At 36.0% G+C, this 19,539-nt stretch overlaps 1 protein-coding gene across 2 annotated transcripts in view; it reads right to left on the bottom strand.

Annotated features, from left to right (window-relative positions):
• Positions 1 to 19,539, bottom strand: part of PIAS1 (protein inhibitor of activated STAT 1) — a 128,078-nt gene that overhangs the window by 10,033 nt on the left and 98,506 nt on the right. For both annotated transcript variants that reach the window (XM_019968181.2, XM_070796967.1), the window contains exons 8-11: positions 15,876 to 15,949; positions 4,565 to 4,725; positions 2,722 to 2,852; positions 1,837 to 2,017 (exon numbers count right to left, since the gene is read on the bottom strand). In XM_019968181.2, the coding sequence (XP_019823740.1) occupies positions 1,837 to 2,017; positions 2,722 to 2,852; positions 4,565 to 4,725; positions 15,876 to 15,949 (547 nt within the window). The remainder of the gene's footprint in view (positions 1 to 1,836; positions 2,018 to 2,721; positions 2,853 to 4,564; positions 4,726 to 15,875; positions 15,950 to 19,539) is intronic.

Here is a 19,539-nt window from a genome sequence, read left to right as displayed (position 1 = left end):
CAGATAGTAACGTTTCATGAAGTGAACTGAGGCATAACCAAGGTACATTATTATTGACGTGAGACTAATGGAAGTATGGGAAATGAGCCTGCAAAACAGAAAGCTCTGTGTACTGCAGCGTAAGTCTTGGACAACTTTTGTTGCCAGTCTTGCACATTCTGAGGCAGGTTTAAAGCATTTACCTGATACTTCTCTGGGGTCGCAAAAAGTCGGACATGACTGAGCGACTTCACTTTCACTTCTCTGCTTTCTGCTTAGGGTTAATTTCACAGCATACACTTTGTAGTTTGAGTAAATATTTAAAATCCTATGACCAGCATTAGGATCACCTGAGAACTCATTAAGGCTCAGACGGTAAAAAAAAATCTGCCTGCAATGCAGGAGACCCAAGCTCAATCCCAAACACTTTCTGTTCCTATTCCTGAATCAGACATGGGGGGACAGGAGAACAATGTGTTTTAATAAGCCCTTCAGGTGATTCTGATGCATACTCAAGTTTGAGAAACACTGTATTAGAACCATCTTTGGTATGATGAATATCATACCCAAGTGACCCCTTTAATGCATTATTCCAGCCCCTTAAGAAAAGCAAGAGAGTTCCAGAAAAACATCTATTTCAGCTTTATTGACTATGCCAAAGCCTTTGTGTGGACCACAATAAACTGTGGAAAATTCTGAAAGAGCTGGGAATACCAGACCACCTGACCTGCCTCTTGAGAAATCTGTATGCAGGTCAGGAAGCAACAGTTAGAACTGGACATGGAACAACAGACTGGTTCCAAATAGGAAAAGGAGTATGTCAAGGCTGTATATTGTCACCCTCCTTATTTAACTTCTATGCAGAGAAACGCTGGACTGCAGGTAGCACAAGCTGGAATCAAGATTGCAGGGAGAAATATCAATAGCCTCAGATATGCAGATGACACCACCCTTATGGCAGAAAGTGAAGAAGAACTAAAGAGCCTCATGATCAAAGTGAAAGAGGAGAGTGAAGAAGTTGGCTTAAAGCTCAACATTCAGAAAACTAAGATCATGGCATCCGATCCCATCACTTCTTGGCAAATAGATGGGAAAACAGTGCAAACAGTGGCTGACTTTATTTTTCTGGGATCCAAAATCACTGCAGGTGGTGATTGCAGCCATGAAATTAAAAGACGCTTTCTCCTTGGAAGGAAAGTTATGATCAACCTAGACAGCATATTAAAAAACAGAGACATTACTTTGTCAACAAAAGTTTGTCTAGTCAATGCTATGGTTTTTCCAGTGGTCACGTATGAATGTAAGAGTTGGACTGTGGAGAAAGCTGAGCGCCGAAGAATTGATGCTTTTGAACTGTGGTGTTGGAGAACTTGAGAGTCCCCTGGACTGTCAGCAGATCCAACCAGTCCATCCTAAAGGAGATCAGTCCTGGGTCTTCATTGGTAGGACTGATGTTGAGGCTGAAACTCCAATACTTTGGCCACCTGATGCAAAGAGCTGACTCACTGGAAAAGACCCTGATGCTGGGAAAGATTGAGGGCAGGAGAAGGGGACGACACAGGATGAGATGGTTGGATGGCATCACTGGCTCAATGGACATGGGTTTGGGTGGACTCCGGGAGTTGGTGATGGACAGGGAGGCCTGGCGTGCTACGATTCATGGGGTTGCAAAGAATCGGACAAAACTGAGCAACTGAAGTGAACTGAAGAAATACACTGAGAACAATCCAACTCATTCTCTGTACTGTTTTACAGTGGTGCATAACCATTTTATTTGGCAGATCTTTTAATCCTATTTTCAAAATTAACTTTCACAATGACTTAAAAAAAAAAAAAAAAAAAGATCTCGGCACTTACCCTTTATTATTTAGTGGCGATGTGGGAGACAGGGAAGGACAGGTTCTCTTGGCAGATGGCTCTTCTTCTTCTTCATCTGATGAACTGTCTATGGTTAGATCAATCACCTCTACTTTCTTACTTTTATTTGAAGACTGGTGATGAGAAGCCACTTGGTGCTCTAATGTGGAGCTTAAGCATCCTAGGAGGGAATAATCAAAACACAAGGCAAAAAAAGTCCTGTGATATCTCTTTTTTTCCCTCAGCCTATGGATTAGTCTGTCAGTTACAGTTTAGACTTTATCAGTTATAGTTATACTGCTGGGGCCTAAGAAGAAAAGAGCAATCGTGGCTCTACTCCTCTAAGCTCAAGACTACTAGTATAGATTGTCAAGGATGTTTTTTTTTAATAATCCTGAGTTAGAGAATCAAAATGTTACGTCCGCCTCACAATAAAAACAGTCTGAGAGCAAATTCACACGTTACACATTTCCCTGTACATTACCTGATACACTGAGAAATGTTATGGTAATACTTTCGCTTCCTTACAGCAAAAACATACTAAAAGCTAGAGAAAAAATGCAAATGAAAAAAGAACATTCACTAACCTATATCAAGTCTGTTAAAAATTTAAAAGGATACCATTTCAAAAGCATGACTTTACAAAAAAAAAGCTTATTAAATTATGTTACTCTGAAACCTCATACACAAAAATTTAAAAACTTGCAAAAGGTGAATTTAAAAAGAGCTTCACTACTTCTGAACATTTAATCAATAATTTAATAAGAGTTATTGTGTTATCCATAAATTATGAATATTCTTTAAAAAAGTTGAGTTTTAATATTGAAAACCAGGCTTTAAAAGAGCAAGGAGACTGCACCATCCCTTTGGAAAACTAACACTCACCATCAACTCCATTGTAAGAGGCAGAAACTTCCTGTACTTCCTTTTTTGATCTCATAGGTGCCCAAGAGCCGTCCTCCTTAAACTGTATTTCATCACAATCTGTACAGTACTTTAGGATTTCCATAAACAAGCTATAAAAAACAATTTGTCCTTTGAATATCACATTCTAAATTAAGACCTATTAGAATTACTGTTCAAAAAACATTCAGACCTATTTTTTGTACAAGTATAAATGAGAAAGTACAAGGTATTATTTGTTCTTAAAATCTAGGGTTAAATAGGAAAATAGTTACTTATATTATGGTAGGTTTATGCAAGAAAATATTACATAACTGAAAAATGAGGTTTCCAGAGATTTAAAAAAACATAACATGAGGGGGGGTGGTGAATGTTCACAGTAAGTGGGAAGAGGACAAAGAAAGAAAACTCTGTATTTCAAAAACAAAATTCTGTGTGTGAGTGGTATATAAATAGTGGTTATCTCTGAGAGGTAACATGGAAGATATTTATTCTTTTTCTTTAAACGTTTCAACATAATCCAAACTGCCTACAGTAAGCACATCTTATTCGATAACTGTAGAAATACATGTAAGATATGTACTGAAAGATAGAACTCCTTGATAAATACCATGCAGATACTAAAAAATGAGATTTGCCAAAATGTGTAACACGAATGATCAAATTCTTAGGTTATAATGTTAAACGAAACCAAAGGATAAAAAATACTGATACTGTATAATCACAATTATGGGAAAATAAAAATCAGAATACATCTTTTTATTTTCCTGCGTTTTCCAATTTTTCTTTAGGAGTATGTATGTATGTGTGGATATTATAATAAGAAAGAAAAATCCCAATTGATGGGGGCATCTAAAGTTATGTAATATACAGAGCTGGTAAAATATTATTCAATTTATTAGTGATCACTGACATCTCTGAAAAATTAAACATACAACATTTAAGTTACACATTTACTTTCCCCCATATGATTGGTCTGGCACCTTTCAAGCTCTGGGTTACACCTGTATTGCTAAATGTATTCCATTCCTTATGTTATACCTTCTGGCTCCTTTGTTTCCTCAAATACTATAGATAAGATACATTAAGCATTTTGCTAGAGAGCACAGGAAATATCAAGAATATATTTTTTTCTTTTCACAATTTATTTTTGCTCAGAGGGAAAAAGGAAAAAAAAAAGGAGGCTAGAGAACAGGAGAAAATTTAAAAAGATATTTGAAGATGTGTGGAAGGACAGATAAAACACTGGAATGTCAGGAAAAAAAAAGTAACTGTTGTAATGCTCTAGATGGAGAAGAAAGACAAAGCCAAGTGTTTTAGGGGAAACAGAAACAAAGAGAGCTGCTAGTCAGTGTGTTGGTCATTTTTAGGAGCCCACACAGCAGGGGGTAGGCCCATATAGTGAATGAAGCACCAGAAAATCTCCAAAAACAGCCCGACTTTTGGTCAGCTTAGGTAAACAGAGTTTCGCAATTCTTTCATTCTTCCTCTAGAAAGGTCTGCATGTCTAGGGACAGATGGAGTCAGTTAGGAAAAGGTGTAAGCTACACACTGCTCAGAACCACTGGTCCTTTAAAATGGTAAATGTCAGGAGGCACTGACAGTGAGGCATGTATCTTCAAAACAAGAAGACATAGTTAAAAAGGGAAAATGTTCACAATACTAATTACTTAGAAAAAATATAGATTTCTACAGTCATGAATATTCTAAAAATATATAACTCAGAAACCACTATCTATAGAATTTTAATCCCAAACCTGATGGGTAACAAAACTGTAATAGATGGTTACTATGAAGTACAAGGAAAAACTTTAAATTGACATACCCATCAATAATCAGGTGTTCATATGGGGCCTTCTTATCACAGACAGGACAAACCCAAGTTGGTTTTTTCTCATTCATCTGAATATAAAGAGTTGCATCAAAACACTGCAGATGAGAACATGTGAGGGCCCGACATGGAATTGTCAGCCGCATTTTACCAAGCTTTAAAAGAGGGAGACAAAAGTTAAGTATTAGACAACCGTTGTTAAGTTTTTCCTGAAACAAACACAATGTGCATGTATTCTGATTTAAAGCATATTGTGTCTACTCTCAACACACTTCCTGTAAAACATCTACAGGTTAAAAATTACTATTATTTCTTTGGATATTAAAATACAGAGACTATGGAAAATCTACAGCAGAGGTTATTTACCCTCAATTCACAGCTTATAACCCTCAATTCACAGCTTACAGATCCACTTTTAGGGAGAAAGACCATGAATCCCTTGAAATTACACACAAAATCTTATAAATGTGTGCATTTTTCCAAAGAGTGCTTTCACCAAATTGTTAGGGTAGTCCCGAATCCAAAAAAGAACCACTTTACTAGGTACTGGGAAAGGAAAAATGAATGCCTTACTAAATGCTCAAGATACAATCAACCTGATCTCTGAATGAGAGTAATTCACAGGTCAAAACAATAAACACTCCCACGTTTGGCATAATTGCCTAATGGCAGCTCTGAGCAAAGCCAGTTGTTTGCACTCTCTTCCCTCACTGGGTACCATCACAGGCAACTCAACAAACACCTCTGGACCTCTAGCATCTCTGGCACGTTATGAGACTTGCTCTTCTTGCCCTGCAAACAGTGCTTCTGCTGACACAGGTCGAGTCTGTCCTATGAACAATGAGATCTGCTTCATTTGGTCTGAACTGCTAGCTTTGGCCCAAAGCAGAAAAGCTGTCCCAAGACCTGCCCAGGGAGCTACCATATCACCACCTCCTTGCATGGAGGACACTTCATACAGTTCAGCCAGATAACCACTGCAGGGTCCCCAGAGGTCATAGTGCCCATATAGTATAGAAGTCACCTACTTTCAATAACCATATTTTTTCCCCCTAAATATTAGGAAAAGATTTTCACACATATTTGTGAGCTTGAAAAATATAAAGGTTTGAAAAGTATAAAAGTTAAATAAGAAAAAAAAAAAAGATTCCTGGTTTTGAATTTCAGGGAAATGTGCAATTTCCTAGTCTACCAAGGAAACTGTCATTTGGGGTCCTGAATTATTGTTCTGGCACCAGTGACTTACTGTGCCTCTAGGAAAGGCACTTAACCTTGCCGGGCCTCTCTTTCTATCTCTGATAGAACATGGCTTCCCCCTTACTTCAACAGGATGTAATGATGAAGAATAAACAAGGACCCAGAATGTGCCATCATCTTGAGAAAGGAGAAATGCCAGTGTATAGTATCAGAAGTATGAACAGGAAGGATACAGAGAAAACGGACAGCTTCCTCCTCTGTGCTCCCAACTCCACCCTGCATATGATCACGCTGTTTATTTATGTGTTTCTCCTCCTCCAAGAAACACATCTGGCTCATCTCCTTATCTTCAGCACTAGGAAATGTACCTGCTACATATACAGCAGGAAGATGGTCCTGTGTACTGATCAGGCTTCAGCTGTGCATGCTGGACAGTTTCTAGGAGGCACCATTCACTTACAGTGTGAATTTTGGATGTTATTTAGTCTCTCTGAGCCTTAGTTTTCTAAAATGGGAATAAAAGTAGCATCTATACCATAAGACTGGGGGGTCTAAATTATATTAATTGCACAGGGTCTAACACATAGTAAGTACTCAATATATGCCCCCATTATTAATTAAAGTACAGAAACATATTTACTTCAAATCACTTTATGAGCTAGCAGGAGACCCACTCAAACCTCAGCCTAGTCAGTCTTCTCTTCTATGCTCACACAGTATTGAACTATTCCACTACTTCCCTTCTACACTTCTATTTAATTTTTATGATTTGATTTACCTAAGTACCTGATGAAAAGGCATACACATAAACAGAACGAGCTCTCATAACAAAAAAACCACCTATTTACCATTAGCCAAGACATACCACATTAGTCTAGAAACATTTTCCCAAAACGATCTAGTTGGTGGTGCTAAATTAAATTTTTATGTCTAAAGTTCAGGCCTTAACTTATCTGGGAAGTACAAGTTCCTACTGAGTAGGTATATTTACCACTGCCTTAAAACTAAGCAGAGAGGTTCTAGATGAATACAGTAATCACAGACATGGTTCAGGTAATTGCATAACTAGTAGGCTACTTCTGACAGTTTACAAAGACAGTGGATAAGAAGATAAGATACAAAGACTGTTTCAGAATCCAAGCAAAGGCTGTAGAACTTATACTCTGAAAAGCAATTATTCTCTAAAGACCATCATCTCACATACCTTTAGCCCTAAATTCCCAGCTGTCAGTTCATCTTTTCATTGGGAGAGCAACTCTCAAGCCCTTATGATCAGCCACACTGACAAGTTTACCTACAGAATTTTTAAGGAACACTGCTACATGAATGGCGCAGGAAGGACATGTATAAACAGGTACAAGAAAGAAGTTCATTTTGAAATGCAATTTATTAGCTGTTACACAAATGTCTCGTTTCAAAGAATTACAGAGTAATTGTTACGTGATAACCCTCATATTCCTGACTCTTAAAAACAATCACTAAATTCTAAATACTTATCTTAGAGTGGACACTTAAGTCTCTAACTTCAGAGAGGAAGCTGAGCTTTAAACATCTTCATCTTGTAATTACAAACCCCTTTTCCCTATATGGGATGGGATGGACATTTGCATCATTTGCAAATAAACACTTTGAAAACAACTCCCAAATAAGTTTTCTAAAGCCACTAATCTTATTATAACATAATAGTAATTGAGGATACTTCAAGAGAAAAAGAAAATACCCTACTTAGATATAAGTTCAAACCAGCTTATACCAAAAGGACTCTAAAAAACATCAACAATATATGTACTTTTCCCTTGTAAAAAGAAAAGAACAGTGTGAAATTGGGACTTTTACAACTTTTTCATCATTATCATTATCATAAGTATTTCATGAATAAATCTTCAAAGAGTTTCTTTTTCCTTTTCTTCTATCAATTCCAAGAGATTTGCATTTGAGTTTACAGGTCTAGGGAGTACCTCACTAAGCAGGTTCACAAATATTCTTCCAGTTCAATGTTTAATAAATCAAAACTAAAAAATTCCCAAAGAACAAAAATCATTTTTAATTATTTTCATTGCCTTTAGCTAAACAGCACACAAACAGAAACTCATTTATTTTGAGCTGTGTATATCACAACTGGGCAATTCAAATGCACAGTCAGACATCATATTTACATATTTCAAAGGGAACAAATCTTTTATTATTCTATAAATTTGATATATAGATGAGTTGTCATTAAAAAGTGTTACTTTTTAGAGTAAAAAACCTAAAATATAAGCATTACTGTTCCAGAATAATTGTAAAGGTATTATTTCTTAGGTCAAATAGAAATCCATAAAAGTATTATAATTATGGATTATATACAGAGAGTTGTTTTCCCTACAGTCTGAATTTTGAAAGCATAAGTCAATTTAAAATGAACTGCTATAGTTGCTGAAACTAAAAAAGGGGATATGGAAAGAAAAACTTAAAGTTGGCCCATTAAATTAAGAGGTACAAGGAGCAAAACATGATTAGCATTTTGTACTAATATAAAGATCACCTGAACTATTAAATTCAAAACTAGTTCTATAAATAAGAACATCAAGATTCATGTTGTAGTGCTTATTTATACAAAAAAATGCTTCATCTAAGTGTTAAACAATATAAACATCATATATACTAGCACAACTGTAAACACTTTGAAAATGAGAATGCAAAAAAACAAGACCCTTTCCAGTGATTTAAATGGAAAATGAAGCTTATGCACATTCCTAAATTTCTCATATTCTCTAAACTGGTATTTTATAATGGAACAGGGTGGCAAGAAATCATGTCAAAGGGGAGGGTGGATAAATAGGTGTTTGGAAGCAAGAGGGTATGATAGGTATACAACTTAAAAAACTGTCTTCTTGCCCTTCACTAACCTGGACTGTGAACCATTTTTCTAAATGTTAAAAAATACCACATTCCTTTACACCTTAGTCTATTATAACATCTGATTAACTTAAGAATCCATCCCAGGTCCCTCCAGCCACTAACTTTCATTGTACAAAAAAATTTAACATTAATTAAATCTGCCACCTTAACCACCTTCAAGTGTACAATTCAATAATACTATGTTCACACTACTGTACGACACATCTCTGGAACTTGTTCATCTAGCACCACTGAAGCCCTCCCCCCAGCCCATAGTAACTGTCTATTTTCTGTTCCCATGATTTTGACTACTTTAGATACTTCATGGAATCATACGGTATTTATGCTTTTGGGACTAGTTTATTTTGCTTATTGTAATATTACCTAGGTGTATCTACCTTGTAGCGTATGACAGGATTTCCTTTTTTTCATGTTGCATACATATTTTATTTGTTCACATCTTGATGGACATTTGGGTTGCCTCCACCTCTTGGCTATTGTGAATAACACTGTGATGAATGTGGTTATGCAAATTATTTCTTCGAGATCTTACTTTGAATTCTTTTAGATATATGAATTGATGGATCACATATTCATTTTAACTTTTTGAGGTACCTCCATATTGTTTTCCATAATGGCTACAGCATTTTATATTCCCATCAAGAGTGCACAAGGGTTCCAGTATCTGTGGCACCCTTACTGACACTTGTTCTGTTTTTGATTGGAGCAATCCTGATGGGCATGAAGTGATTATCTCATCTGTGCCTTTGATATGCATTTCCTTGGTGATTAGCAGTGTTGAACATCTTTCTGTGTGGTGTTGGCCATCAATGTATCTTCTTTGGAGAAAGGTCTATTCAAGTCCTTTGCTTATTTTTAATCAGGTTTTTTCTTTTTTTGCTGTTGGGGTGCAGAAGTTCCTTATATATTCTGGATATTGACCCCTTCTCAGGTATAAAATTCTCAATTATTTTCTCCCATTCCCTAAGCCGTCTTTTCACTCTGTTCATGGTTTCCCTTGAGAAGCAGAAGTTTTTATGTTTGGTGCAGTCCCGTTGGTCTGTTCTTGCTTTTGTCACTTGTGATTTTAGTGTCATATCCAAGAGGTAATTGACAAATTCAACTGAAGCTTTTCCCCCATGTTTCTTAACAATGAAAGGTATTATAGTTTAGATCTTAAATCCATTGTGAGTTAATTTTGAGGGTCCAACTTCATTATTTTGCATGTGAATATCCAGTTTTCCCCAATGCCATTTGTTTAAAGACTTTTTCCTATTATGCAACATTGGCATTCCTAGGCATTTGATCATATATGCTGTAAGAATTTGTTTTTGGGCCACTGGTCTATATTATCTATTAATATCATTATGTCAATACTATACCACCTTATATGGGATTTCATTGGAAGGAATGATGCTAAAGCTGAAACTCCAGTACTTTGGCCACCTCATGCGAAGAGTTGACTCATTGGAAAAGACTCTGATGCTGGGAGGGATTGGGGGCAGGAGGAGAAGGGGACGACAGAGGATGAGATGGCTGGATGGCATCACTGACTCGATGGACGTTGAGTCTGAATGAACTCCGAGAGTTGGTGATGGACAGGGAGGCCTGGGGTGCTGTGATTCATGGGGTCGCAAAGAGTTGGACACGACTGAGCGACTGATCTGATCTGATCTGATACCATCTTAATTACTACTGCTTTCTAGCATGTTTTGAAATTAGGGAATGGAAGAGCTCAAACTCTGTTCTCATTAAAATTGCTTTGGTTACTCAGAGTCCCTTGAGATTCCATAGAAATTTTAGGATTTTTTTTTTAAATTTCTGTAAAACATGCCAATGGGATTTGATAGGAACAACAATGAATCTGTAGATCACTTTGGTAGTATGGACATTTTAACAATGTTAAGTTTTCTAGTCCATAATTATAGGATGTCTGTTTATTTCTATTTTCTCTGAATTTCTGCAATGTTTTATAGTTTTCAATCTCCCTGGTTGAGTTTATTCCTAAATATTTTATCCTTTTTGATGCTATAGTAAATGGGAGGCTCAGACTGTAAAGTGTCTGCCTACAATGCGGGAGACCCAGGTTTGATTTCTGGGTCGGGAAGATCCCCTGGAGAAGGAAATGGCAACCCACTCCAGTACTCTTGCCTGGAAAATCCCATGGATGGAAGGGCCTGGTGGGCTACAGTCATGGGGTCGCAAAGAGTTGGATACGACTGAGCAACTTCACTTTCTTTCTTTCTTAGTTTCCTTTTCAGTTTGGTCACCTAGTTCTTTTCAGAAAGACAATTAACTTTTTAAAATTTTATTTATTTATTTTTGGCTGTGCTGCATCTTTGTTGCTGCTTGGACTTTCTCTAGTTGGGGTGAGTGGGGGCTACTCTTTGCTGCAGCATGTGGGATTTTCATTGCTGTTGCTTCTCTTGTGGAGCACTGGCTCTAGGGCGCACAGGCTTCAGTAGCTGTGGCTCCAGGTGCTAGAGCACAGGCTCAACAGTTGTGGTACACGGGCTGAGGTGCTCTGCAGCATGTAGGATCTACCTGATCAGGAATCCAACCCGTGTCTCCTACATTGGCAGGTGGATTCTTTCCACTGAGCCACCAGGGAAGAGGCCACTAACATTTGACTGCTACTTTGTGTTGATTTTGACTATAATTTTGTTAGTTCTAATAAGTTTTTTGTTTGTTTGAGCAATCTTAAGGGGAGTTTTCTACATAAAAGATCATGTCATCTGAAAACAGAAGTTATTTCACTTCTTCCTTTCCAATCTACCACCAGCCCAACTGTTCTGGCTAGAACTTCCAGTACTATATTGAACAGCAGTGGTGCAAATGGGCATCCTTGTCATGTTCTCCACCTTTGAGGAACAACTTTCAAGTCTTTCCACACTGAGTATAATCCTCATTGAGGGCTTTTCATATATGGCTTTTCATATCTTGAGGAAGCATCCTTCTATTTCTAGTTTGTTGAGTATTTTTATCATGAAAGGGTGTTGAATTTTATTAAATGCTTTTGTAATTTTTTTCTATACTGACTGAGATGTGGGTTTTGTTCTCCATTTTGTTAATGTGCTCTATTACAATGATTTATTTTTGTACGTTGAACAAGTCTTATAATTCCACCTATGAATTCCACTCGGTTTGGTGTATGATTATTCTAATACACTGGTGAATTCAGTTTGCTAGAATTCTGTTGCAAGTTTTTGTTTCATCAGGGATACTGGTATGCAGTTTTCTAGTTTGTTTGTTTCATTTTGTCTTGTCTTTTTGTGTGTGGTTTTGGGGATCAGTAACACTATCCTCAAAGAATGAGTTTGGGAGTGTTCATTCTTTAATTTTTTGTAAGAGTTTGAAAAGGCTTGGTGTTAATTCTTCTTTAAATGTTTGGTAGGATTCTCCACTGAAGCCAAGGGCTCCTAGGCTTTTCTTTGTTGGGAGGTTTTTCATTGCTGCTTCAATCTCCTCACTAGTTACAAGTCTGTTCGGATTTCTTATTTCTCCATGATTCAGTCTTGGTAGGTTATATGCTTGCAGGAATTTATCTACTTCTTCTAGGTTATCTAATTTGTTGGCATCAGATCAGATCAGTCGCTCAGTTGTGTCCAACTCTTTGCAACCCCATGAATCGCAGCACGCCAGGCCTCCCTGTCCATCACCAACTCCCGGAGTTCACTCAGACTCACGTCCATCAAGTCAGTGATGCCATCCAGCCATCTCATCCTCTGTCGTCCCCTTCTCCTCCTGCCACCAATCCCTCCCAGCATCAGAGTCTTTTCCAATGAGTCAACTCTTCGCATGAGGTGGCCAAACTTCGCATGAGTTTCAGCTTTAGCATCATTCCTTCCAAAGAAATCCCAGGGCTGATCTCCTTCAGAATGGACTGGTTGGATCTCCTTGCAGTCCAAAGAACTCTCAGGAGTCTTCTCCAACACCACAGTTCAAAAGCATCAGTTCTTCGGCGCTCAGCCTTCTTCACAGTCCAACTCTCACATCCATACATGACCACAGGGAAAACCATAGCTTGACTAGATGGACCTTCGATGGCAAGGTAATGTCTCTGCTTTTGAATATGCTATCTAGGTTGGTCATAACTTTCCTTCCAAGGAGTAAGCGTCTGTTAATTTCATGGCTGCAGTCACCATATACAGTGATTTTGGAGCCCAGAAAAATAAAGTCTGACACTGTTTCAACTGTTTCCCCATCTATTTCCCATGAAGTGATGGGACTGGATGCCATGATCTTCGTTTTCTGAATGTTGAGCTTTAAGCCAACTTTTTCACTCTCCACTTTCACTTTCATCAAGAGGCTTTATAGTTCCTCTTCACTTTCTGCCATAAGGGTGGTGTCATCTGCATATCTGAGGTTATTGATATTTCTCCCGGCAATCTTGACTCCAGCTTGTGCTTCTTCCAGTCCAGCGTTTCTCATGATGTACTCTGCATATAAGTTAAATAAACAGGGTGACAATATACAGCCTTGACATACTCCTTTTCCTATTTGGAACCAGTCTGTTGTTCCATGTCCAGTTCTAACTGTTGCTTCCTGACCTGCATACAAATTTCTCAAGAGGCAGATCAGGTGGTCTGGTATTCCCATCTCTTGAAGAATTTTCCACAGTTTCTTGTGATCCACACAGTCAAAGGCTTTGGCATAGTCAAGAAAGCAGAAATAGATGCTTTTCTGGAACTCTCTTGCTTTTTCCATGATCCAGTGGATGTTGAAAATTTGATCTCTGGTTCCTCTGCCTTTTCTAAAACCAGCTTGAACATCAGGAAGTTCACGGTTCACATATTGCTGAAGCCTGGCTTGGAGAATTTTGAGCATTACTTTACTAGCATGTGAGATGAGTGCAATTGTGCGGTAATTTGAGCATTCTTTGGCATTGCCTTTCTTTGGGATTGGAATGAAAACTGACCTTTTCCAGTCCTGTGGCCACTGCTGAGTTTTCCAAATTTGCTGGCATATTGAGTGCAACACTTTCACAGCATCATCTTTCAGGATTTGTTGGCACAGCAGTCTCATAATCCTTTTAATTTCTGTGACATCTGTTATAATGTCTCTTCTTTCATTTCTAATTTCAGCTATCTGAATCTTTCCTCTTTTTTCTTAGTTTAGCTAAGGGCTTGTCAATTTTGTTGATCTTTCAAAAACCAACTCTTAGTCTTGTGATTTTTTTGGGGCTGTTTTTCTAGTGTCTTATTTCATTTATCTCTTTTCTAATCTTTATTTCTTTCTGTGTGCTGACTTCAGCTTTAGTTTGTTTTTCTAGTTTCTTGAGGTACAAGATTAGGTTGTTGATTTGAGTTCTTTCTTTTTTAATGTAAGCATTTACTGCTATAAACTTTCCTCTTCCTACTATTTCTGCTGCATCTTGTAAATTTTGGTATACCGTATTTTTATTTTCGTCTTCTAATATTTTCTAAATTCCCTGTGACCTCTTCTTTTGATTCATTGGTTGAGAATGTATTATTAAATTTCCACATGTCTGTGGATTTTCCTGTTTTCTTCATGTTACTGATTCCTACTTTCATCACATTGTGATCAAAGAAGATATTGTATATGATTTTAATCTTAGATTTGTTAGGACTTCTTTTGTAGCCTAACCCATGCTCTATCTTAGAGAGTGTTCTGTGTGCCCTTGAGAAGGATGTATATTCTGCTTTGTTGGGTGCAGCATATCTGTTAGGTCCAATTGGTATACAGTGTTGATTAGGCTCTTTGCTTACTTACTGATCTTCTGTCTGGTTGTTCTATCAATAACCAAAAGTAGGGTATCAAAGTCTACTACTATTAATATTATTGTGTTGGTGTCTATTTCTCCCTTCAGTTCTGTCAACTACTGAATCATATACATGGGAAAGAATTTAAAATAATTATACAGGGACTTCCCTGGCAGTCTAGGGGTTAAGACTCTGCCTTTTCAGTGCAGTGGGGCACAGGTTTGATCCCTGGTTGGGGAACTAAGATCCCATATGCCACGTGGCATGGCAGAAAAACATAAACAAAAACAAACCCAAAACCCAAACAAACAAAAAACAAACAGAAAAATCCTGGAGTCAAAATATTTTCCCTATAAAAAGGACTGGCCATAGTAAGGGAAAAAAAGATAGAAGGATATATACAAAATGATAGGTTTGGTAGTTTTCCTTAATTTCACTGTATTTTTTCTGTAATTTACAGATGCTTAATAGTGAACAGAAGTTCTCTTAACAAAAGTTTTTTTTAAGCTGTGTTTATATTGTATTGTATTATAAACTAATTCTTGAGCTACTGACTTCTGCATTACTTTTTGTGTTGAGATGTGTTTTTCACACTTGTGTTGAGGTTTTATAAATTATAAGAGACTAAGATATAAGACAAATAAAACAATTTTTATTTAAATTTTTGTTTTTTAAGAATAAATTCATCTTAGATTAGTAGGATTTCAGTATTAAAAGCCTTCAATATCAGACTTGCCTGAACAATCCCAGCAAATGAGGAAATAGCTGAGTCCTCTTATTTTTCATATTTTCTCCCAATTTAAATGATTCATTACAGAACAACAGACAATCAAAATGTAACTTACTTTTAGTTTGTCATGTATTTTTATATGAAAGCAACATTCAACTACCACTTCTACTATTGGTGGACCTAACATCAAAGTAGTTAAGCAACAAACCTTAACAACACATTTTTGGAAACATTTTCACTACCAGTTTTCACTTAGACATTATATTTATTTTATACAAATGAATGAAACTGATCTCATTTTCTGGTTTAAAAATGTCTAGTTGATTTTTATATGCATACCAATTCAATTATTCAGGTTAAACAATAGTTTTTAATTCTTGTTATAGTCATTGCTGGCAAAGTGGTTAAGCTAAATGTATGAGAAATCATGGCCAGATTTTTATTCAGAAGCATACTATTTAATAAAATGAAACTGCAATAAATACACTGAAATGATAAACATGCCTCATTTGGAGATTTTACACTTAAGTCTGAGAAACAGTCATCTAATAACCATAATCAATATTTAAATATAACTAAGAGTGGAAAATTTTATAGACATAAATTTGTTTAGATTTCAAATCCTAAGACTACATAATATCTTTTATTTTTCATCAACTCTTAACAAGTGGATATGTTTCAAGCTAACAGAATTTGTTAAATACTGGAAATACTTAGTAAAAAAAAGAAAATGTGTACTAAACCTCATGGAGACCAAATATTAGTTAGCACTTACTGGACATAGTAGAGAAACCCTCAGGCTGGTTGTAGCTATTTCACTGTCTGGATCCGCAGTCAACTTCTCTTTAACTGACATTCATCAAAGAAAAAAACAAACAAAAGAAGTTTGTTAAAGATGTATCATTGATGCAACACAAGAAAAAGAATGAGAAACTTAAAAAAATGGCACTAAAGAATAATCTGCTCAATTATTTTCCAATCAACTGAATGAAAAAAAAAATTTATAGTTTATAATCTCTACAATAAGCAAAGGAAGGAAAATAACTGTATACCTATCTATAGACTGACTACACTTCCTGTAAGCTTCCTATTTCTCACCGACAAAACAAAAGTTGCACTGCACTAACATAAAAGGAATTTATATAAGCAGTTTAACAGAGTCAAATGATGGCAGAGCCTTCTTTTATAACTCTAAGAAACTGGATAAATATTTTCTTTTAAACTATGACAATATTATTTTAAAAGAAACTAATAAAAACTATAAAACATGTATAAATGTTTACAAAGCTCAAATAAAAATATTTATTGTAAACATATTAATTCTAATTTCATATTGTAAAAAGAAAAAAAGTTCAACTGCCTTTTTTAAAACCATATAATTATTTGAGTTTTATATTTATTTACCCATAACCTGATAAGTTACACTATCTTGGGTAAGTCAATCCTCCTCTCTGAGATTAATTTAACTTCTTGGAAAATAACAACCACACTATATAATCTCTAAGTCTTCTCAGTTCAAATTTCCTGTGGTTCTTAAGAGAGGCAGCACTGGTAATTTTACTTTTAAAGCTATTCTGTTACTCTTGGTCAGTTTAATACAACAAGGATCTTACACTTCTCATCTGCAAACCAGTGACATTCAGGTTACTTCTGAAACCCCTAGAACGTCAACTAAACTTCAACACAGAAGTGCGACAGAATACACCTAAATGTAATATTCAAATAATTTTAGAAACTGTTTCACAGTAACTTTAAAGTCTATATGTGTAAGGGGGCCCAAGCGGAGTAGTTGTGGACATAGTTAATCACAGAATTTCAGACCTGAGGCACAACTGATTGTGACCAGACAGCTGACTGATAGATGGGTAGAAGCACAGATATGCATAGATACACAGAGAGAAGAAAAGGGAAAAGTACTTGGATAAAGAAGAATAATTTCAGAACAGATGTCTATGAAACTAATAGCCATTTATAAGAATTAAGAATCCTGCCTTTATTAAACTTGATGAGCGTATTTTTTTTGAAGTGGTCCAAATCTTAGATACTCTATACAACTGTCTTCATAAACTAGTGGATCTCAAGTAAGATGCACATCAGAGCTACCTACAGAGCTTTCTAATTTATAATTGCCCACTGAATCAAAATGGAGAAGAGGGATACAAATGAGTAGTTTTTTAATAAAAAGTTCCAGATGTGATTCTGATGACATACTAAAAAGTAATTTTATGGCGTAGAAATTCCGAAAATTTAAAGTCTACTTAACTTGTAGGCTATCACATCTAAAAAGGCATACAATCCATGGATTTTGTCTGAAAAATAGTTATCACATCACGTATGCTAATTAATTATATAAGTAAATTATGAAAAACGTGCTTTTGCCATTATAGACCCAATCTTAATCCTTTCTTAAGATACATTTAATGAATAGTATCTGCTTAAAGGTGACAACTACCATATGATAAATGTGGTTACTAACCATTTTACAACCACCCCTCTTAATACCCACACAGCAGTACAAACAGCAAGGCAACAGTAACTGACTTTAGGTTCTGTCTATACGAAGTTCAGCGTTAGTACTCTGAAAAGAAATGAAAAAGGAGAGGCAACCTGAGGCAATGGTTCAGAGCAAGGAGTCTAGAGCCAGCCTAGGTTATAATTCAGCCTTAGTCACTTTTCTGTGCCTCAGTTTCATCATCTTGTAAATGAGAATAATACAAGTAGCTCATAGCATTGTTTTAAGAATTAAATGAGTTAATACAAACAAATGCTTTAAAATAACAACATTATTCTCAATAAATATTAGCTATTGAGTGGAATGGGGAGGGAGGTGGGAGGGAGGTTCAGGAGGGAGAAAAAAAATATTAGCTATTGCAACAAAATAAAATATGATTTGCATGTTCATTTTCTTTCAGAGGTGAAAGATTTTTCTGAAATTATTTTAGAATCAGTTTGTCACTTTCTTTTAAGAAAAGCTTTGCTTTTTCACCTTTGCCATTATAGATTCACTCAATCCTTTCATGTAAAGATACTTTTTGAGGATCTTGATTTAATTGAATTTAACCTAAAGATCAAACTGGAGAGAACTGACATCTCTCCAGTAACAATACTGAGTGTTCTGATCCATTAACATGATGTATCTCTCCATTATTCAGGTCTTATTTTAGTTACTCTTACCAGTGTTTTATAGTTTTCAGCATACAAATCTTGCACGTATTTTGCATAATATATCCCTAAGTACTTCATTTTTTTGATGTTACAATTTTTATAAACTGACCATATAAATTCACACATTAACTCAAGTAGCTTTTTTTTTGGTAGATTCTTTGGGATTTTTTTCCCTACACAATGATGTCATCTTCAAATAATTATTATTCATTTCTAATCGGTTTCTTTTTTCTTACATTATTGTGCTGGCTAGGATCTGAAGGGCAATGCTGAACAGACGTATTAAGATATTCTTGCCTTATTTTCAATCTTAGGGGTAAAGTTTTTGCCATTTAATATGATATTAGCGAAAGGCTTCTTATAAAATACCCTTTCATACATTAAACAACCCCCTTGTCTCTACTTTGCTGAATTTTATCATGAATGGATATTGAAAAAGTGACCAAAAGCTTTTACTGAATCTATGGTGATGATCATATGATTTGTTTGGTTTTTTTTAGTTTGCTGAGGTGAATTATAATGACAGATTTTTTAAAATATGTAATGACCCTAATATCCCTGTATAAACTATTTGATCACTATGCATTACCTTTTTATATACTATATTTAATCAAAACAATTCTGAAAAAGAAAAAGTTGGAGGACTACCTGATTTCAAGAATTACTATCAAGCTTTAGTTAGTAAGACTGTGTTACTGGTATAAAGATAGACAAATAGGTCAATGGAAGATAATGAAGGAGTCCAGAAATAAATTTATATACCTATCATCAACTGGTTTTTGACAAAGGTGCCAAGGTAATTAAATGGAGGAAAAATTAGTATTTTTGACAAATGTTATGGAACAACTGGGTATCTATATGGGGAGAAAATGAACCTATAAGTTTACTTTGCATCACATACAAAAATTAATTTCTGATAAATTGTAGGGACTTCCCTGGTGATCCAGTGGTTAACAATCTACCTGCTAATGCAGGGGGCCTGGGTTTGATCCCTGGTCTGGGAAGAACCCACATGCCCATGCAGTAACTAAGCCTGTGTGCCATGAGTCTGTGCTCCACAACGAGAGAAGCCCCTGCAATGAGAAGCCCATGCACTGCAACCAGAGAGCAGCCCCTGCTTGCTGCAACTATAGAAAGCCTGAATGCAGCAGTGAAGACCTAGCATAGCCAAAAATAATGTAAAATAAACTGCAGACCTAAACTAAAACAATAAGACTTCTAGAAGTAAAATGTTTGTGATCTTGGATTTGGCAAAGATTTCATTGTATACAAAA

Source organism: Bos indicus, chromosome 10 (genome assembly GCF_029378745.1).
Source record: "Bos indicus isolate NIAB-ARS_2022 breed Sahiwal x Tharparkar chromosome 10, NIAB-ARS_B.indTharparkar_mat_pri_1.0, whole genome shotgun sequence".
Taxonomy (NCBI): Eukaryota; Metazoa; Chordata; class Mammalia; order Artiodactyla; family Bovidae; genus Bos; species Bos indicus.
This window is presented reverse-complemented; position numbering and strand designations above follow the sequence as displayed.